General features: G+C 40.3%; 1 protein-coding gene across 5 annotated transcripts; it reads right to left on the bottom strand.

Annotated features, from left to right (window-relative positions):
* Nucleotides 1-4,950: 4,950 nt before the first annotated feature.
* Nucleotides 4,951-13,174, bottom strand: wt1b (WT1 transcription factor b). 5 transcript variants are annotated; one of them, XM_039611412.1, is made up of 10 exons: nt 13,037-13,174; nt 12,328-12,802; nt 10,990-11,112; nt 10,146-10,245; nt 8,815-8,895; nt 8,198-8,303; nt 7,968-8,115; nt 7,782-7,871; nt 7,045-7,137; nt 4,951-6,914 (listed from the first exon to the last, which is right to left on the bottom strand). In XM_039611412.1, exons 2-10 carry the CDS (start codon nt 12,734-12,736, stop codon nt 6,793-6,795), a joined length of 1,272 nt encoding a protein of 423 aa, XP_039467346.1. In that variant the 5' UTR covers nt 12,737-12,802; nt 13,037-13,174; the 3' UTR covers nt 4,951-6,792. The 5 variants fall into 5 exon arrangements, with proteins under 5 accessions (XP_039467346.1, XP_031612818.1, XP_039467335.1 ...); XM_031756958.2 differs by having other exon boundaries at nt 12,993-13,149; XM_039611401.1 differs by having other exon boundaries at nt 12,902-13,111.
* Between the last annotated feature and the right edge of the window lie 9,987 nt (nt 13,175-23,161).

Here is a 23,161-nt window from a genome sequence, read left to right as displayed (position 1 = left end):
TGCGAATGATTGTCTCTCTCTCTGTGTGTTAGCCCTGCGCCAGGCTAGTGACCTGTGGTAGCCTCGATAGGCTCCAGCCCCCCTACGACCCTGACAAGGATAAGCAGAAGAGGATGGGTAGAAGTCTAAATGCTTAAATGTATTGGGTGGGACTTCATATATCTAATACTACTAGCCAAATTAATAGCGTAACCTCAAACATAATCCTGGGTTTCTGCAGTTTCTGAATTGTCAACATTTACAGTTATTTACATATTTTCCAATAATAAAAATCATTATGCATGCAGAAAAGTTAAAATACTAATTTTCCACTGTCAGTGTGACACGGTGTCATGCTCTCTCTGTGTCCTTTGCTACAAATAGTAACAGGTACAGGTGAACACTGGTGTTCATCTTTTTCACTGACTGGACACCAACATACATACAACACGTAATACTTTTAAACACACCACTGAGTTTCTCAAAACTTCTTTCCTAAGGTGCTGCAATATTTAATTTTTTTTTCAGTCTTTGTCGGTGTTTGAATGCTGCCTGTCCTTATAGCTTTACCAATAAAGACAGCTAAAGGTACAGGCAACTCAACTTATCAAGTCTGGATTCAACTTTTTATTCATTGAACATCAGGAACAAGCGCACGCTATAGCACACTTCTCAGGACTAATTACAGACTTCACACACACATACACACACGCGTGGAAAGCAGACATGGAGTTAAGCTGACTTGCTGTTGCTCCTGGCTGTTGCAGTAAAACTCTCAGATGTAACTGAGAAAGCAGTTCTGCCACCCAGCCTGTCCCCTCTGCTTGCTCATGTGGAACATATGGATATATGTGTGCCAGTTAGCAAGACAAGTCAAGCGGGACCAATGCGATAAAGCTCATTAGGAACAAGGGACAGAGCAATGTATGTGTGGGCTGTGTTATTCTGTTCTAATGAAAGACCTCCTTCTTCTTCACTCTCAAACTAGAAGCTAAAAATGGCTACAAAGCTATCCTCCAAATATCCAAGTCATGTTTGATATTTTTACTCTGGTTTGAATTACTTGAGAGCTTTTTTTCAGGTTTAAATAACTTAACAATAAGAATGTTTTGTTTTTGCTTTTTTCCATAAGAATTTTTTGAAATAGGCTAACAAACATGGGCATGGCTCCAGTTGTACAGTCATCCAAGAATACATGAATTTCTTTATCTGTCAAAAAGAAAAGGTCCAGCTCTGAGGAAGGTTCAGAGCGGAGGTGTCTGTATTGTTTCCTTCTTTTTTTTTTCTCCGTTAGATAATATAATATTTTCTCTACTGCTTTGCTAAGGAGTGTGGAGTTTGTCTTGCTTCATACATTTGAATAATTGCACTAAGTTACTCAATGTACTTCCTCCAGATACCATATGAGGGTTGTCATGTGTCAGGGTGCATCTATGTCCTTGAGCCAATGTGTGAGTGAAGGTGGACAAGTATTAGTAGTGCACAGAGATGTAAAAGAACCAAATGTGTGTTTGCATGAACAAGATGGGGGATTGGGGGGGGGGGCGTGGACTACCTGCCTAGCGGCCATGTTTAACAGTCTGCTCCTCCTGTTTATGATAGGTTCTAGTCATTCACACTGGGGGAGTGTGTGCACATTAATGCCTTCAGACGGCTCTCATATGAGTGTCTGCGTAGATCAGCCCCTCTCCTCTGACAATAATGAGCCCTCTGGGTGAAAACAGGGTGGAGACAGTGGGAGAGGAGGGTCATAAAGTGCAACATATTAATGTCTACAACCTCACCCCCACCCACCCTTCCCATCCAATACAATTTCCAAGTGTCCACCAACAATCTCCTCTTAAAGAGCTTTTTTATAGCACACTTCTATTTCCATATCAGCAATTAACAGCTCCAAAGCCAAAATGACTGCTACAATTAAACAGCCACCATAACAAAGTACGCATAGCATCCAATTCCCCCTTAGCTCTCCTCTCTGACTCTCATAATCACGATGCCCTATTTTTCATCCAAATGTACGCTGCTCCCTCATCTTTGTCTATTATTATGTCCTGTGTTTGTTCCTTCCACCCTGGGGATTTATAGCCCAGGGTGTTGTTTGTAATGATCTTTGGGACATCTGACCCATCCCGTTCTGAAGCTTTCATAACAAGCTTTATGCCCATTATATAATAACAGGCATAAAGGCGAAAAAGTCCAACTATTTTTTTCATTAGCTTTTCAGAGAAAGCTTATATATATGATACGTGGTTTTAATGTGACAGCTCAAAGGATATTATGTATTAATTTCTGTAGTTATTAGGCTAAATATTTGCTGTAAACAAAGATGTTATTAAAAAGATACATAACTTTTAGAATAGTAACATTGTTCTTATGATTATATATTGTTTGATACAAGTATCACACCTACTTCCTGGTCACTCATAAGCTGTGCAGTCGATGGGGATAGATGTACTAATGAAAAAAATATACATATATAAAGTGTCCAGTCAACATGAACTTACCTTAGCTTACATTAACTACAGTGAACTGTACCAGGCATTACCACCTACTTGTGAACTTTTAACGCTGCATCACAAAGAAATTTTTGTTCAGTTTCTTGCTCACCAGATGAAATCTCCCACAATCATTCTTCTAGAAGAACTCATCAGAAATGGACATTTCACTGAAAGAGCTCATCCCTCCGATAGTCATAATGAACATTAAAACATCCAATCATCCTCAGTCTCACTTAAATCACATAATTAAGTCTTTCCACTATGTAGAATATTCAGCATGTCTTTATATGATGTTGTTTGCCCCCCAAAAAAAAAAAAAATAAAAAAGAGGTATTCAGGATTTTTCCACCTCACTTATTCAGGCTAATATGTACAAACAGCGTATATGTGAGGAATTGTTTGCGTATGAAGACATTTCAAACATCCAGATAACTACAGAAATATATTTTTCCTTCCTGTCTAGGCTGATTTGAGGGAACTGCCCTCATGCAAAGGCCATTACGTTTGTCATCCAATTCATGTGATTGTATTTAATTGTAAATGTGGGCTAATAAATTTGTTTCTACTTATGGACAATTACTCTTGTATCTTTTCTTTTACCAAAGAGAATTATCTGAGGACTTTACTCCTCCTAGTGGTGGTGAGACAGAATAAGACGTTCACCCTGTCTTTTTTTTTTTGTGAACTGCACTTGCGCTCATCTATCACCATGAGTTTTTATGTGCCCATCAACACAGTGTAGATAGGGAATCAGCAATTAATGACTACACAATTAGAGAGAAGGCTTTAAAGAGCAATATATTTCAATTTAGGAACCATAAACTTAGTGAGTTGGTAACTAATTGTAACTGCCTCAGGAGAAATGGGAGCCCTTTGGACTGAGGTCAGGAGACTCAAAATCAGTTTCAAACACATTTCAAATGGCTTCTTCAGTCACCCACACATTCTGGCAAGCTGCAGCATATCTCACATGATATACGCTTAGAGGAACTTCTCAAGTTTTAATTAAAAGGCGGGCAAAGTGGCCTGCAGTTGAGTTGTTTTGAAATTCATCACAGTGAGGGTGGAGACAATGCTGTCCCCGTGAGACTTGATATCTTTGGACAAAATGACTCTCTCGCTCCATTTGTCGACATTTTCATCTCTCTTTCTGTGGGTTTCTCTCCCCGTGTCCCAGCATCTGGATACCTTTGGGATGGAGAGGGGAGACAAGGTCTTTCCCATTCCACTGTTCCCCCAGGGGGCATGAGTTGGTTTGTGAGCTTCTAGATCACATGATAGAGACACATCTAATCCTGTTAGACGTTAATATCTTCCCGTGGCACAGAAGAGACAGCAGGAGGGAGACATGATGGGAAGATAAAAGATGAAATTTCTGATGAGAACGTGAATATATAAAACGTGCTATCTGCTTCTCCTTGCTGTCCCACATATTGGTTTGTGGTTAGGGTATACGTAAGTGTGTGTTTGTTCCCGTGTCTGTGTATCCTCATGGGATCTTTCCGGCTGCTGCCTGCATGTCTAACAGACTCCTCTCAAGGTGTTTTCCCCTCGCTGTCTTTATGTATCTGCTCCATCTCTGCTCCCTGAGTGAGAAAGTTTACCCTGTAGGCCCCATCTGAGCTCCAGGCCCCCCAAGGCCTCTGCATTCCCAAAGCTCCTACATACCAGAGCCCCTCAGGCTCCCTGCTTTACTACAGGGAATACCCCCAAGAACCCCTAGACCCCCTCAGACTGTGAAGCAGCAGCTCTGCACCAGAGAGCTAGCCCGAAGGGAGGGGGAGAAAGCTGTCTGGGAATAAAACTAACAGCATGCTTCACTTAACATGTGAACATTACCTGACAGCGCCTCCTGTTGGCACAGCATTGTTTTTGCATGCGGGCCTCCTTGTAACCCTTCTGAGTTGTCTCTCTGGAGGGTTGACCTTGTTAACAATCCCTTGGGGCTCCTAGGAGCCTGTGTGTGCTACATGTGCATTGACCTTTCCAGTTCCTGGAGGTTAAATAACGTCTTTTGGCCCAAAGAAACGCAGCGGGAAATTTATGCTGATGTTGGAAGCACCTGGGACTTCACCAAATGACATACTGAAAAATAAGACCGCTCCTTTTTAAGCCAATTACAAAAAACAGCTTGTTGTTCCATACAACTAAATCATGAAAAAAGGCACCTTTTCCTTTGCTTTCCATGTGACAGGGAATTTAAATAACTTTTACTTTTGATAGAAACCTTTTCGGGACATTGCATGTGGTTGTGGAGGCTGTGAAGCTAGCAGGCCTGCTGTCCTACAGATGTCTTGGGCTGTGCCTTACCAGGTGTACGTCACCTGAGATTACCCATGCCGACACCCCTTAAAGGCAAACTGCCAGCAGTACAGCTGAGGGGGCATCTGGTGGCGTGTGCGCGAGCGAGTGTGTGTACGCCTATGTGTGTGTTCATGCATTCAGACTGGGGGTAACATTTGGCAGGATGGGACTGAGTGCATACATTTATTGTGTTATTTGGGTAATACACATGCCCGCAAAGAAATGCAGAAGATCAGTGTATAGGGCACAGATCTGAGTGAGTGTTATAGTCATTGGTAGTAAAGACTGAGGACATTTAAAGCATCAGAACCTCATGCTCCGCAAAGCCTTGCCAATATCCAGTAAAGAGTGAACTGAAGTGAGTAAAATGTTCAGCTCTGTCTTTCACTCTGTCCCTCTGATCTTCCAGCAATTCACAACACCCCCGCTGAGAGAGAACAAAGACGAGCCCTTCTTAATCAAAGTGCACTGGATTAAGAAGCAGAAAAAAACATCACAGAGATACTACCTCCCTGCCATTATGGGAATTGGAAAACAACCTGAATCTGCACTTCAAATGAGCCGTCTGTGACCCTGAAATAGGAGAAAGGCATTTTAATCTTTGTTAATTCGTCAAGTGTAAAAGGGCTGCGGTGAAAAGAGCAGGTACATACTGTACTCTGTTTGGGCTTCTGTTGAATAAATGTCTTCTTTAAACGTGCACTGTGCTTTCCATATGCGAGCACACTGATAAGAGTTAAAACATACTGTGAGCCATGCAACAACACTTTCTGCCCACACTGAGTCATATTTTATTAACACACCCGCTGAAGCTGAATCATCCCATCGCCTTTCCTCTAGATTTGCACATAAGCTGAAAAACACACACTCTACTGAAACCATGTATATTTCATGGACCAAAATATAGTCTGTACTGATACTCAACCTGACGACGGGCAAGAATAAATTGGACATCTTCAGGCTGAGATGGTAAAATATAAACAGTATATGAATTCAGTCACAGTTGAGAACTCGGAGTACAAGTTCCATTTGCAAGACGAGAAAGGATGACACTGCCATCATGTGGATAAAAGGTGTAAAGTGCTGTTCTAAACTGCAGGCTATTATGTACAGCAAGAACTCAAGCATGTGCATGTGTGCATTTTGGGGCCCAGCCTGCGTAGAAGGGGGCAGTCAGTGGAGAGCAGCCTGCTGACACTGAGGTATGTGTCTTTTCTAATGAGATTTATTGGGCTCCAGATGTTCCTAGTTATGAAGATGTGTGCTTGAGATTTAGGAGGGTGAGATCTGCACCCTGTCAGAGTCACAGAGGGGTGCTGTTTTACTGTCTGTCACCCACCTCACACCCCCACCACGTCTCATAGGTGGCCTCTTAACCTGACAACACCCACACCTCCTTTGTCTCTCGCCAACACAAGCGCGCACTGATGTGACTCAAGATTTTATAAATGCACAAGAATATAGAAGGCACCATATATTGTAAGCAAATGCACCACATGAAGTATATACAAAGCAATCTGGGCAGTCTAATGTACACTTTAGGAAGATAAAGATACCGACATTCCCACAACCGAAGATTCTCTGTGTTCGGCTTAACGGACAAACACTGAGGAGTTGTTCTTATTGCTCTAAATCCAGTTTACAATGTCCAACATATTCAAGAGGTGAGACCATTTTAAAAATAAAAGAAGAAGCCAGTGCATGTGTCGTAAAATATTCAAAATAGTATGTCAACATTTTCCTCATCTCACAAAGTTTGGCTCAGCGTTACTGTGGCATTATACCCTCTCAAAATGGCACTTTTATTGCTAGTAGTAGTTGAAGTGCATCTTGAAGACCTTCGGGATCATCTGTGAGTCCTGACGTTGACGCAGGCATCAGCTGCGCTCGCCACTTCGGCAAGTCTGGCAAAGGACCATAACCGCTGACCAGGATCCAGGCGTCTTTTTCTACTAGTTGGCACAACATACTGTCACATTCCTCTTTGTCCTCCTCCTCCTCCTCTTGCTGCTCAGATGGCAGGCTGCAGCTTGGTCAGGTTCCTCTGGTGCATGCTGTGGTGGCGCACCAGCTCGTCAGAGCGGGCAAACTTCTTCTGACAGTTGGACCAGCGGCATGTAAAGGGCTTCTCACCTGACAAGGAGGGGACACGCAAAAAAACGGAAAAACAGGAGAAAGCATTGCTTTAGAGTGAATTCAGTGAAGGCACTTATTGTGTGTAAATCAATTCGAATGGAGAAGTAGAAAATAAAGGTATACGCACTTGTTTTACCTGTATGAGTCCGAGTGTGTGTCTTAAGATGATCTGACCGTGAAAACTTTCTCTGACACGTCTCACACTGAAAGGGCTTCACTCCTACGCAGAGATGACGGTTGTTGTTGCACCATCAGAAACATGAATGAGTGTGGAAAAGGTGAGGAGAGGGTCAGAAGTTAAGTGTAAGATTAAATGGTTAAAAATTGCTATTAAGAAAATGTGATAAAATTTACTCTAGATTTATTCTAGATATGGGAATTCTAGCATTCATGGATTATAATTGATCACTCTGGTTATGCAGCATTCAGTATTATCAATTAAATAAACACAAAAGCGCAATACATAGAAAAATGATTAGTTTCTTGTAGTGAATTAATTTCTAAATGTTTATTTTGTGGTGTTCCTGGATTGAATTATATGGTTTTATGCATTACGGGGCTCTTGAAGCAATAATGATGGCTGCTATATTTATAGAAAGCAGTAAGAGGCTTAAGAAAAAAGAGTTAACAGGAGAATAAAGGCAGCAGCCAGGATTTTATAAATAATGAAACACTAATTACAGTGACTCATTTCTCGCTTCAAAAAATATTCATTAATCATTCAAAACTGCCTCCTCCACACTACCAGGAAATTCAAAATCCTTTAAGTAATTACTTTTTAAATGTATTGTCCAAAAAGGAAACCTGATGTACCTATCTATAGTGGAATGTGGGATTAGATATACTAGCTTCACACCACTCTACCTGTGTGTCTGCGCTGGTGTCTCTTTAACTGGTCCGAGCGAGAGAATCTGCGGCCGCAGTCTGTGAAATCACACTGGTATGGTTTCTCTCCTGCAATACAAACCAGCTGTCATCATCGAAGCCTAAAGTCATTACATTTCAAAGTGGGCAGGACAAATGAGTACAAATGTTCTAATCAGCCTCCACCTGTGTGTTTGCGGCCATGCATCTGCAGATGGGACAGTTTGAAGTATCTCTTGCTGCAGCCGGGATAAGCGCACACAAACGGTCTCTTTTCACTGGCCTCTGAAGTCTTCGCAACAGGGGAAGTGATACCAGATACCCGTCTGACATCCTTTAGGAAGAAAGGAGAAGGATTTACACTGAGGAAGTTCACTTTCTGTCTTTGTTCATATGTGTGACCAAATCTGACTAACCTGAAGTCCTCTGAAGACGCCGTGGGTGTGTATGTGGTACTGGGTGCTGACAAGCATGGGTGGAGGTGGGGCTATGGGGTCACTGTCATAGCTGGTTGGATGGCCGCTGGTAGGCAGGAACAAAATATTCTTCAAAATTACAAGTTAATTATAACAGTGGAGTAGGTAGGAGATAAATGCCATGTTTCCTGAGGGATTTCCAACTTGATTTCCAAAACCGTTTCTCCTCTTCTCTTCCAAACAATCCTTAAACATGCCTGCCTCTAACAATATATCCAGGGCCCTGAAGATATATTTTCTCACTCAGCTTGTAAATTTAGGTGACAGGATCCTACATAAACTTCATCTGAGACTTTTTTTTAAATTTTTTGAGCAAGGAAAGCTTCGTCTCACATTCTTTAGCACAAATGGCCCCGTCCTTCTGTTTTCCTTCTTTTTTCTTCCTTTTTTAAGGTTTGAATGACTTTATAGTAGCCTAAACCAGAAAACTTTCAAATACTCAACTCAGTATTTAGAACATGCATTAGAAGTGAAAGACTGCACATAAACAAAGCACCAGTGAAGACTAAAAACTGCACCATATGGTGTTGAAAAATAATAAAAAGCGACAGTCTCACCTCTTTATAGATGATGCCAGGGAGTTCATTTGGTTCCATGTTACACACTCCAGCTGAGATGCCATTTGGTACAGGTTATCACTGAGTAAAACATACAGCATACGGCATTAACAGGGTTAACACTGCACTTACAGCAGAGTTAGGAAAGCAGGGGAAAGTAATTTATAGGCTATGTTCAGTTTTTTTTCTTTATTATTTGGTTACTTTTTGGAAATAACCTTGAAATTAATAATCACAGACAAGATTTACTGTGAATTCCTCCTGACAGTTTTCTTCCCTTGTACATAAAATGAAGATGTTTCATTCAGGGGAAGTCCAAATGGTTCACTTATTAACGCATGCTGTCCACCCACCACACTCCTCACTGGCCTCATTAAAAGACACAGGCACTGAGCCATTCTTTACCTTGGCAGATCACACTACTTCACACAGACACACACAAACACAGCACACAAACTCGCACACTTGAAGATGGGATTGTGCACTCATTGTGGGGGTGAGAGCCTCTGTGCCTAGTACACCCTGGACCCGTGGATGACATCACTCTGTCCTCGGTATCATTAATGGCGGGAAACAGTTTCAGGGGAATTCTGGACCACATTCCTTGAGAAGTCCTTGAGGGAAGGATTGCGATGGCTCACTAATCAGTTCTGAACTATGTTAAACTGTGCAAAGACTCACTGATATCTGACATATATACACCATGTGTATGAGCGCGTGCACCCGTGTGCGTGCTTGTTTGAGGGTTTCCAGTTCATGCAATAGCTCTAACAACAGTGCAGTCTTCCCCATTCTTATCAGCTGCCGTCCCAGTATTTGAGTTGTACATGTTCCTTTTCTTCAACAACATTGCAGGCCAGCATTTGAAGAATTTCATAATTTACCCTTTGAGATGTTTTCCATCCAAACGAAAACAAGTGAGAAACACGTCCGCAGATTCAAATAAGCAGATTTTCAGTGGCAGCTTCTCCGCCACTCTCGCAACTCTCACTTTCACTGAACTTGTCTGTTTTACTTTTCTCCTCATTTTTCCTGAGGGTGGACTGAGACACATCAGCAGTAGATCACTTAAGTGTTTGTTTTGGCCTGCTGAGCACCAGTGGGCAGCACTTAACCTCAGAACAAATTAGGATTCACAACCCAGACGCTGTAGAGGCAAACACGGGGCTTAATGTGGGATCAGGGAGAGTTCACACTTCTAAAAATTACCAGCAAGTGAGCAAGCTGCATATGGTGTCAGTGGAAAGAATCTGACATTAACTGATGACTGGGGACCAGAAAAAAGGGGAAATAAAGCAAAAACAAACTCATACAGGGATAAATTATTGTACCTGTTGTAATTTCGCAGCAGCAGCGCTTGGCTGCTCGGACAAGAGTCTGAAGGATTATGGCAGCCGAACATAGGATTAGGCGCTGGAAATTGCTGGTCAACTAAATCAAAAGAAAAAAAAAATACAATACAAAGGCTGGTTTAAAATAGGGATGCAGTGTTTACATCAATTTCATTTTCAGATTTTAAAATAATATGCTTTTTTTAAATGAAAAGCTGATAGTCTAGAAAAGATCATGAAACTGTGAAACACATAGAAAAAAACAGAAAACGTTGAACACATCATTAATTTTAGTGGTTTTTGGTTAAAATTATATATTACATACAATACATCACTGTTCCACATTTATTTTCTTGTGATATAAACGCTTCTAAACCATTGATATTATAAAGAATAATTTTTCCAGACACACTAAATATATTTTTAAAACAAATATGAGTTCATTTCAAAGACACAGGCACGAACAGCAAGAGAGAAAAAATAACAGAATGGAGAACAGGTCGTTGAGAACCACTGGTCCTTTTCAGGTTCACATGGTATATTGGTCCCTAGACAGTTTTTGACATTCCAACAGAGTCGCATAAAGCCATTTCCTCAAGTTATAATTTCCAGAATCATTAACCTTTTGTATGCTTGAAGAGCAAGCGGGAGAGTGTGTTTATGTATGTCTGCGTATATGAATATGTGTGCAGACAGAGATGGGGAGAGATGAAGGGAAATGGATAATAGCGGTTCTGTTGTGATATGAAAAATGATGGGTTACTTATATAACCTTGCTGTGACACGACAGCCTTCCAGTCTGCAGATCATTTCAGTGAAAAGGCATCGGGGCGTAAAGAGTTACCTATGCTGTTTGGCGGTGACAGTGTCTCCTCGTGTTTGAATGACAGGCTGGAGAGCTGAGGAGTGTGGTGAGACGGCGTGTGACCGTAACTGGGATTGCTGTCTAAGCCGACTGCTCCATAACCTGAGAGAAAAAAAACAAAAAACAAAAAAGAGAGGTGATGGAAATAAAATGAGCCTATTTGCCTGCTCGAGTCATTAGATCATCATCTCAAACATCACTGCAACATTCTGAAGCTTGCAAAGTCTTCAGTATCTGGTCAGTTATCTATATCCCCTCGATAGTAGCTCTTAGTCCCTGGCAGCCTTACCGCAGGGAGACATTCATCGCACTACTAAATCCTCTTTCCTTGTAACATATTCTTTTTCCCCCCATCTATCTTTGGCTTTGTGGTTGCATTATTTATGGCAGGTGGAAAAAGAAATTTGGCAGACACACCACAGATGGACTGATGTGAGCTACTGTAGCATATGCTTTGTAAAAAAAAAAAATAGAAGGAGAGAGAAAATTTTAAAGAGTATCATTTTAGTTATTTGACGGGGAAAGAAACATGTAACGAAAATGGTGCAACTATTTTGATGTATTCTGCTGTAGCACACAAGTATTGTACAATCACAAGGAAAGTGAATGTGATGTTTATTTTACAAACACAGTATGAACAGTTTGTGATATCCTGTGTCAGGCCCAAAAGGGATGTCAGTAAATTTTTAAGAAAAATGACTCACAAACGCCCAGATTCCTGCAACTTGCAGAAAACCACTCTGTTTTATCACTTCATCAAAACCTACTTTGCGCTGGGCAAATAAGACTCACTGCCATGCATATTTCCTCTGAAAGCCTCAGCAGCAGGCAAACATGTAGGTTAAATGTACCCCAGCAGATAGCAAATGCAAGTATTGTTTATTACAGTGGCAGATGTGTCTTATCTCCTGTACAGAAACATTGAACCATAATGTATGTAGTTTCATTTTTAATTATGATTCCAGATAAGAACCAAACTAATCTTCCGCTTTGTATAAAAAGTTGCTCAAACAGCAGCTGAGGTCAAAGGACTCCATTTTTATTTTTTATACTTACATTTTTTATTTGATAAGTATACATGCAATACTATGTTAATTAAACCCAAAACTGAGAGGTAATAATAATGATGATGCCAAAGGACTTGTGATTTGAAATGACCTGGTAAAGAACATGACATCCTGCTCAGACACAGCATTACTGACAACCCCCTTAAACATGAAGAGCACATTTAATGGAAGTATAGAATGATGATGTCTCTAAAAAGACATTTTATTGATTGATTGTATCACAGAAGGGATTAGCAGTAAGCATGCTTACCCTGATTCCTAGGTGTAGGAGGGCTGTCCACACAGCTGGGCAGGTAGGTTCCATTGGGAAACATTCTTGGCTGGTTTGAAGATGGTTCTCCAAAGGCCCCGGTCCGACAGGGGCCTGAGCCTGTAAATTGGCCAGTGAAATGCACTGTGAAGGCCCCAAGTCCACAGTGAGGGTCCTCTATCGGATCAGCGGTGCCCCAGCCAGGCTCCTGCTTGATGAGGGAATGGTGGGAGGGCAGGGAGCTGTATGGAGAGCCAGGGTGGAGGTCCAGCATCTGGGTCCACGGGCCCCCGCCAACAGACATCCCACAGCCGCCACCAGCTCCTGGTAAGGATGGCACAGGAGGCGCAGGTTGTAAAAGGGTCAGATCTGAGCCCAGTGACATGGTTCCACACGGTTCGGTCAACATTAGCGAAGAAGGTTCAAGAAAATCCAGTCCAAAAAAGTAGTGATCGTATTCCAAAAGAAGGTGCAACTAAGAAATAAATAAAATAAAAATCACAGTCACATTAATGAACTCTTAAGAGTGTAACAAAAACAATATCTGAAGAAACAACAAGCATGGAGCAAATACTTCTGCAGAAACAGACATCAGTGGTCACAATGCGCTACAGGAGCCATGTTTCCAATCTTTTGCGAGAAAGTGAATAATGAAAATAACTGACTGTTGAACAAAATCTGGATGCCAAATTTCAGGCTCCCTGGGTACCTGCCGTGGATTTGGAGTGGGAGCCTGTGAGATAAACAGTGCCTTGTTCCTCTGTCTCTATAATGTCTGGCTTTCCTTATTCTCTTGAAGGCTCAAATACTGAATAACTCAGTGAAGAAGGGGAGGAGCAAGAGAGGATGAGAAGAGGATGACTCCCTTGCTTTTCCCCAGCCAGCTGAGACTGCAAATCTTTTTATTGTTTTTACAGACTGCACTTCTGAGTAGATTCTAACTAATGTCACATTTAGATTAGAGGGTGTTGTTCTTCCTTCTTTGTTCAAGTTTAAGTGTTTCTCCTCGATTGCACGTACATGTGCACGAAAGAGGGAGTGTTACATGTCCAGTGTTCAGGATGCAGAACAAACTAGAAACCTGAGCAATTACAAATAAAATTTAAAAATAAAAAATGTTTTCAAACATGTGTTCAAAAACAGCAAAATGAAAATGTTAGTCAGTGCACTGGTGACCTGAGCTGTTCTTACAAATGCTTATCGCTCTGGACTCCTATGACTCTGACTCTGACTCATTTGTTTTCAGAAATATATACTTTCAACATGTGTACTTAATGTATGAAGCAACAGTTTAAATGCAAGACATGAAAAATGTTGAGAGAAAATAAGTAAGTCAGAAGACAGCTGCTCGCAAAAACGCTGCACTAGACTGAATAAAAATTACAGGTGAAACAGTAATTGCTCAAAATGTAAAAATGGTAAAACAAAAATGCATAAAATGTGGCCGGAATTTTTCCATTTTGGACATGTTACTGTTTTTTACTAAAAGCGGCTCACATAAACTCCAGGGCCTTGGACCAAAGCCACATCACACTGAAGGATAATTATTTATTAGTAGCGAGGGTGTGTGTTTGTGTGCGTGTGTGCATGTGTATCTGTGTGTGTATGAGCATGTTAAAGATTGGGTTTTGACCTTAACTCAGAGGAACTGCACAGGAATGCAGTAACTTCAATATGCCTATAAAAACCAAGACAGCTGCTTTGGATCTTTTAACATTACAGTATTTGTGCGATCAGCACTCGGGTTCCTCCTTCTTTTCTTTAAAAGCTTGAAAGAATCACAATATGTGCTATAAGCAGTGCAGCATAACAATCAATCATAGCCGGCCCGAGATAAGACCACGGTAATCTTCAAGCTACAAAAGTGCTTGTATCACTTTTAGCGTTTGTTTAAAATGCAATATTATAAAAAATGTGATTTGGTATTGGATTAATGAGGTTCATGTTAGAAATCTTGAAACATGGATTATGTGCAAAAACTGTCTGTCCTCGCTACGTACTATTTCTCTTATAGCCCAGAGTGTGTGGATAATATGCTCATACTCTGTATAATGTTTGTTCTTTTCCTCCCGGGGACATGAATGAGAGCAAAAAGAGCAAAAGTCGTAAGTAGTCTGTCACTTCCAATTACTTTAACTCTGAACCAATGCCAAACTGGATAACTTTACGATTCAGACCACAATACTGTAGATAAATTGTCCATCAGTGAATTAGTGTGAGACATGGTAAGAGTGTTAACCAGTTTCTTTCATCACTTTTTGCAATGTAATTCAAGAAACCAGTAAATGTTATTGACCCTTGAATCAACTTAAAAAGAAGTGGTGGGTGAGTTACTTTTGAAATGGGAAACAGAGAGAGAAGGAAACAGTGAAGGAAAGAGAAGGAAAGAGGGGACAAGCTGCTTTGAGTGATGAAATAACCTGACAAACTGCTGAAGTGACATTACAGAGACAATTCTCAGTCATTGTTGCAAAATTACAGTGACGCGTCTTTCAGTACTCATAGAAAGTACTTTGAATTGCTGCTTTCTGAAATATTCCTGGAATTTATTGACCGTATCTGATGACATCCATTACAGTGGTCATAACCTTAAGAATGCCCTTAAAATTTAAAGCACAGATTCATCTGGGTGGTTTGCGGACATGGAGAAGATTAAGAGTTTTCCGACTTGCTCTATTCTTGGAAATAAACAAGTGCAAAGGCAGCCCCACATCCCTGAGGAACACCCTGACATTTAGAGGATGTCCACATCGCAGATTTGAAAATAGAAGCAAAGAAAATTAATTTCTCCCAATGCAGTTTTTCAAAACCTTGTGTGGTCCGCCCATCACAAACAAACAGAAACTAAAATGATGTCCTTTATGGACAAAAGGTTGTGGCACAATTAAAAGTATCTTGTCAAACTTAGAAAGAGAAAGAGGAGGAAATGCAGTGTGTCTGAGCCAAGGCAAATGCTGGCCGTGCCTTCCAGAGTGGAGCCTTTAACGGGAATTCATCAAAGGTGAAAGGGTCGGGAGAAAACAACCCTTTCAAGCCCTATGACGAATGGCAGTCCCCAAATACACCCATTCTTCAGATCGATCTATGGTTAACTCAGGGTTTAAAACAACATTACTGTGCAGTAGAAAGGAAATGGTCAATACTGCCTCTGACCCCTAACAAGAAATACACAAGGCTGGAACTTTCTACAGCACAATGACTAAGGGGGAATTTGAGAAGCCAGAGAGATGCATGATAAACTACAGAGATATGTGACCTGGCAGACAGATGCAAAATAAATTACTTTTTCCATTTTAATAAACATCTGCGTTCAAGCTACTGGATCTGAGCATAGGTTACAAGGCAGTTTCTGTTTTTTAAAACAAGAGAACTGCTGATTTTAAATGATTTATGAACATTTTTGAAACATTAGTAATCACAAGTGCAGTAGCTTTGGTGTGGCTTTTAACAGCAGCAGAGAAATGCCAAAGAGCAGCAGGTGTTAGTTTGATATGTTGAGAGTGGCACAGAAAAACCCAAATCCTTGCTTATTTCTAAATATGCTGGTTTCTGTTAAACAGGAAGGGTACACATGGAACTGTTTGTTCCTTACCTCAAATTATTTTTTTCTTCTTAAAGAGAACACCAAGCTATGTTTTATAAAGCCTGTACACTTGTTTTAATTATCCCATATCAACCCCAAGCACTCTTCAAAGCGTGGTATATCAGACTGGAGATAAGAAGCAGAGAAGAAAAGTCTGTGGGAGAATGTGCGTTTCTGCAGGTCACGTGTCAGGCTCAACACTTGTCCAGTGATGTTTTACACACCCGCTGGTTTCTTCTTATTGACCACTTTTATTCATTTGAAAAGCTTCAGTAGGGGAGCCTGTGTGAAATGCAAAAAGGAAATCCACTCACTTCACACTTTTTTTTACGTACAACTTAATAGTTAAAATAGGGGCTCAGCCCCCCTTTTGACACAAGAACTGCCTGAATTCTTCGTGGCATGGATTCAACAAGGTGTTGGAAACATTCTTCAGCAATCTTAGTCCATATTCACATGACAGTTGCTGCAGATTTGTCAGCTGCACATCCATGATGCGAATCTCTCATTCCACCACATCCCAAAGGTGCTTTATTAGACTCAGATCTGGTGACTGTGGAAGTCATTTGAGTACAGTGAACTCACTTTCAAACTCAAGAAACCAGTTTCAGATGATCTGAGCTTTATGAGAGCATTGTATGATTCACTGTACACTGTCATCAGGGATAAAGGGATGGGCATAGGCAGCAACAATACTCAGATGTTTAAATGATGCTAGGCTGGTCTGTCTCAAGAAAACATCCCCTTCACCATTACACCACCTACAACACCCTTAACTGCTTAACAAGACAGGATGGAGCCATACTTTCATGTTGCTTACGCCAAAATCTGACCCTAACATCAGAATGTAAGAGCACAAATCTTGTAAGACAAGACAATGTTTTTACAAACCTCTATTGTCCAGTTTTGGTGAATCTGCTTGAAATGCAACCTCAGTTTAGTGTGAGTTTAGCATTCTTAGCTAACAGGAGTAGCAGCCGATGTTGTTTTCTGCTTCCGTAAACTGCCTTTTCTTCCTATCTTGGTTGTAACAAGTGGTTATTTGAGTTACTGTTGCTCTTCTATCAGCTCGAAGCAGTCTGGCCATACTTCTCTGACCTCTAGCTCATCAGCATGGTATGTTTGCCCGGAGAAGTATTGCTAACTGGATATTTTTTCTTTTTTGGAACATTCTCTTTAAACCCTGGACATTGTTGTGCAGAAAATCCCAGTAGATCAACAGTTTCTCAAATACTCAAACCAGCACATCTGTCAGCAACAACAGCACCACACTTAAACCACTTTTTCCCTCATTCTGATGCCCAGTTTGAACTTCAGCAGGTCATCTTGACCATGTCACATGCTTAAATGATTGAGTTGCTGCCATGTGGTTGGCTCATTAGATATTTGCATTAATAAGCAGCTAAACAAGTATATCTAACAAAACTCATGTCAACCAAAATAAATGCTTTCAACCAAATAATGCCTTGCATTTCTGAAAGCTTTATTAATCTCAATAAAGTCAATAAATTACACAGATCATTGCACTAGTCTTTTTCTCATTACACGTCTCGACTAGTAAAGACACAAATACACGAATTAATTGTAAAAGGAAATGAAACAATCAGCAAATTGAGCACTGCAGTTTTTAGCTTGTAGCTATTTTCAGCAGCAGAATAATACATGTGTCATCCACCAACAAGAAACAGGGTGGTACATGTGTGATTAACGAACAATAACAAATGTCAGCACCCTTGTTCATTGCAACATGTTAGTCTGCATTTTCTTTAAGAGTTGTGGGACAATGAAGCATTAAGGCACAGAAAGAAAAAACATTTTTAATGATAACCAACGACAAGAAATGTGCTGAACATGAAGTGTTTGAATTGTTTTGTTGCTACTCTCGGTGATTTGTTAAAGAACAACTAAAAGGCACTTTATTCACATGTTTGTATTTCTCTACGTTAAAAAGGTAAATGAGCCTTGTGCAAGCCACCAAAGATAATCATACTGACCTTGCATATAGCATTAATTAAAACATCTGGCCAAAAGATGACTACATGACCTACATCTCACTCTGGGACATATCTGTGACTCAGAAGGTTAAAAATCTGTTGAGAGTGGTTTGTGTCACTTTATGGGAATGTATAAGTACAAGCATAAGCATAAGCATATGACGCATCATCATCGTCATCATCAAATTGCAATCTGAAATGAGACAAAATACCACTAAAAGTTTAATTTTTATTATTATTATTATTATTTACAGAAGTTAAGAAACCAACTTTGAATTCTGAGGAACTTCTCATATGGAAAGTGTAAATTATTATTTTACATTGATTTCATATGTCAGTGCCGCGCTAGTGAGTTTTCCTCAGTAATGTCTCATCCTAGCAGATGGGTGTGTGTCAAGATCAAGGTCAGTCTTTATCGGTTCTTTACTGTAATTCACAACCTCTTCCATGCTGTCGCACCCTAGCAGCTGTGCCTGAGGCATACACAGTCATCAGAAAACATTGTAAGATATCTGTAGTGGTTAGAGACTGTTGTCATACCCTCGAGGCTCATTCTGAAGGTAGGTGAGGAAATGTTTACAGGATAACTGAGATATGCGAACAGTGATGGGAAAATATACAAGTTACCGCAATCAGCACAAAATGAGACTGTGAACTCTGACACATGGTTGTAAGGAAATACCGATTTACTGCAATTTTCTCAGTCCTGATACAATCATATAATTGAGCTTTTGTATATTATTATATTGATATTGGTTTACAGAAATCTGCTGACTATCAAAATCCTGAAAGCAGAAGCAGAAGAGGAACAGCAGCAATGTTTTGCTCTAGTTTAGTAAACCTTAGTGGAAAAACACAAAAACACCTGTTTTATTTGTCGCTATCTGTCATTCACCTGGCCCTTTTTCAGAGTTTCTACTCATTTTCTCAGATTTTTTATCCGATCTAGTGCTCAGCTGAGATAAAATGATTTTTACATTCATGTAAATGTTGAAAATAACAACATCAACAATGCATTTATAGACTCAACACTGGAAATACATTTTCAGTATACTGGATGTAGAAAATGGACGGATGGATGTGAAAAGTACTTAAACTTTAGGAGGTTGATTATCAGATACTGTGGCATCTCTGAAAAACAAAGCAACAAATCAGAGAAGTTTGACTCTCTACTATAACAAAAACGCAGGCCTTAACACAAATAACTCATGAGCATGGAAGGAAAAGTTGATGTTCTAATCTAGACGATCTTTGTTTGGCCTGGAAAATAAGTCTGTTGCTCTATTAAAAGAAAAAAACAACAACAACCTAAGTTTGTTTGTTTCAACACTGTAGCCAGGCTGACTTCATGTGATACCTGATGTAAACAGCACATCTTCACCACTCAATTTTTTTCCATTCCCAAGTCTTTGTATAACATTGCCGCATGTCATTCATTTGTTGTCTTCTTACTTCATTACTTCGTGTATTGTCCTGTTTCCCTGTCCTCTTTGCTTTTCTCTTTCAGCCCCTCCCTCACCTTCTACCCAACCAGTTTGCTGGATGTTCCATCCTCTTAAAAGGGGGTTTTCTTTCCCACCGTCACAAAGTGCTTGTCACAGGGGGGCTGATTGATGGTTGTGGTTTTCTCCAGAATCCTGTAGGATCTTTCCCGTACAGTATAAAGCACCTTGCCCCGACTCCATTGTTATGATTTGGCAAGATATAAATAAAGCTGAATTGAATTGGATTGAAAACACTAAATAATTTCTGGAAAAAGAAAAAGACACAATTCTGCTTTTTTAGTCAGTTACATTCATTACTGAGAAAGTTTTAACGGTTGTCTGTTCTCTGTCTTCACCATTGCATTTATCAGCACTGATGAAACAGTCTAAACAGAATCTTGCAGCTACAGGGTCACGTAGTTGAACATGCCTCTAATTAGTATTTCTGAGCTCTGGCATCTATAGCTTCGAGCCAGACATTGCACAATGTATCCCCGGTGGAAACGCATTTGATTTTTTTTTTTTTTTTTGACTGTGTCTGTGACTTTTAAACTCTTATTGCCCCTACTAGCCTGTGAGAGTGTGTAATATAAACACTCTCTGATGACAAGAGGCCATTCCATCATCGACAGAGCCACAATTCTAGTGTAGTGACTCAATCTATCTAGACAGGAAAGGCAGAATTCCTGGAAAACAGCAGCTTTTATTCCCTGCTGATGCCATTAGGTTGAAACAGAGCACACAAATTCCACATTGAGGGATTAGCAACTTCAGATAACTCAAAACCACAAATGCAAACTCACACTGATTGATTGCTGTGATCCTCAGTGTGATATAAAGCGGAGCATTATGTGAGATAACAGTGGTAAGATAACAATGGTGTTTGATTATTTTTTTTCTGGTGATCTAAAGACTTTTTTTCACCCATCTAGAAGGTGTACACAACACAGCCGATCACTAGAAATTCTATGTGGACTAAAATGATTTTTTCACAAGTGCAGAGGTGTAATATTAGCTGCAGTGCGTGATTGATTATCTGATTGAAGAGGAGATAAGTGATCACAAGAACTGACCAGCTATCACAATAAACAGGCACTCAGCTGGATGAGACTGCTCATCAAACATGTATTCAGAGCGGGAAAATGAAACACACAAAACTGCAAAGGCCATTACACAGACTTATTGTATATCCATTTCCTGTACACTTAACCAAAATTACTAGTTGCCCTTACAATTATGGTGAATTTAACCTAATCAGCACTTTTTTAGCCTTAGCACTTTTTAAAAAACTATCTAAAGAGGACTAAAGACAAATTTAAAACCAAAATAACTTCAGTACGGAGTGGAAAAAAGTAAACTGTGCTAGTAAACGAGTTATTGTGAAAAAAATAAATAAAAACCCAGAGGTCATAAAAATGATTTATGATACAGTTTTTGCCTGCATTTATGAACAATAAAAGCCCATTAGATTGGCCCCATAGGATTTTATATGCCATAGAACACTTTGGCCTTAGACTTATTCATACTTAAGGCCTTGACTTGAATTGTTTATTTGTTAATTGTATGTTTTTACTTCTTTTTTTTAAAGGGAGGATGGGTCAGCTTATAAGTAATTAACAAGCAATTTGCTCCACCTAGAGAAATAGGGAAGTTACTCATGCGATGCTCTCTGACAAGGTCACTGGCTGATAGATGAGTCTGAGCAAGGGGATCTTTTGGAGACTGTGAAAGCAGGCAGAACTGTGGGAACCAGACAATTAGTGGGTGGAAGGTAGGCAGCCATGTTGGATGACAACCATGAGACTGGTTTACATGGATACTCATCACTTGGCTGGTCGACAGGGAGAAAACAGACACCTGGGCTCAACCAGCTATTACGACACAGTCATTTATCTTTGAGGAGGCTGAGCAGGCAATTTGCCAGCAGTTTAGCATGAGAGCGTGTGCAAGTTCCCTTCAAGCAAATAGGGATGAAGTCAGTGCAGACATTTAACAATAAATATTGTTTCCAATTAGCTTTAGCAGACATATACTGTGGGTAGAGGAATATTAAAGATGGAGCATGAACCAACACCTAAAGTTCTTATTTGCATTTTAGTCCTTTTTGAAGTTTTTCTACAGCTACAATGCAGTCTTTAAAAAAAAAGAAAAAAGTAATAGTTACAAGATAAACACATGAAAACGATCACTTTCTGTTCCCCCGAGAAAGATAACAACCTACCGTAACACAGACACACACACACGTACACACAAAGGAGAATTGGAATTTACCATAACACATGTCCCTAAAAGAAAATTTTAATGAAAAATCTTTGGCAATGTCTACCATTATTTCACAACCTTATACGGGAACAATGCTTGACAAAAGCAGAATTACAACTAGTCTTTCACAAATTCTGCTAACAAAAACAAACAAATGAATAAAAGAGGGGAAAAAATACACCCTAAGACACATCAGTGTAAGTACCTGAAAAAAGTGTGATAGCTGCTGCTAGCCTATTTTCTTTCTTCTAAAATCATCTATGCCAGTTTAGATTTATAATGATATAAGACACGCTAAATCCCAGTTTAATACATGTACCAGGTACGGGCTCCTCTGAGTTAAAAGGTTTATTGCACTCCAATTTCAGTGCTATTTTCAGAGCACTGTTCGACAAATATGATAAAGACTATTAAGCATCATAACATTCCATGACACTTTAAAGACCTTTTAAAGAAGACAAAAACAATGTCTCACATGCACCTGGAGCTTCAAAGCACACAAAACTCTTATTCTGGACTTGAAATACACCAGGCACTTGACAACAGCTGTTAATCAGATAATGAAAGCCTCGGCGTTACACAAGCACACTTGTGGAGAAATGGCTATAAATTCTTTGCCATGACAGCTCACAAGGGCAGGGAGAGCGTGAAGCTGGGATATGGTACCAGGCACTTGCCTTCCCAACAAGATGACGCATCATACGAGCACTATGATGAAACGCTTCTTCAGCCATTTCCCCTCAGTCCACTATTTTGAGCTATTTATCCTCAATGCAACAGACTTAAGTTCCCTTTCTGTAAGTGCTATGAGAAATAACTGACTACTAGCCAGTGATGATGCAGTGTCATGGGTTTCCATAGTTTCCGATTTTGTGAAAAATACACAGATCCTAAAGGCAGATGAGGTGAATGTTGGAGCTTGGAGTTGAATAAGACTCCAGTGTCGTCACCCTGTGCTTAGATGTCAGTAACTCGACTCCATGGTTTCAGGGTGACCTCCTGCTGCACTTACCCTCTTCACCTCAATCACCAAGTGACCTGCCATTGTAACAATACACAGGATCCCACATGGTATAGGGGCCCAACACGTGCACCCATAGGTCAGCGGGTGTATGGTGAAGAACACTGCCCTCTGACACTGGCGGTGTTTCCTACTTTGGAGAGCTTTTGGCCAGACCTTCCATGGTGGTCTGCAAAGATGGACTACAGCTAAATCAGATAACCTTTCACGGGGTTCAGGTTCACCTCTCATCCAAGACATCCAGGGATAATCCTCCAGGAAAGGAGAGGAATACATAAATTAGAGGCAATGGAAGCCAGAGGAAGTCATGACAACCACAATTTAGGAGTTTTCACAATATATAAACAATCATGGACAGGAATCAGATTATAGTCTAATTCGTGTCCATTAGATTAATGCTCGGCGTATTTAAAAGTAGCAATAAGGACATTACACAAGCGCCAACCAACAGCCTTCGATTACGGCTACTGTGGCTTTAACAAAACATGAC

The sequence above is a fragment of the Oreochromis aureus genome, linkage group 1, assembly GCF_013358895.1.
Source record: "Oreochromis aureus strain Israel breed Guangdong linkage group 1, ZZ_aureus, whole genome shotgun sequence".
NCBI lineage: Eukaryota > Metazoa > Chordata > Actinopteri > Cichliformes > Cichlidae > Oreochromis > Oreochromis aureus.
The sequence above is the reverse complement of the archived record's forward strand: the minus strand, read 5'-3'. Positions and strand labels throughout refer to the sequence as shown.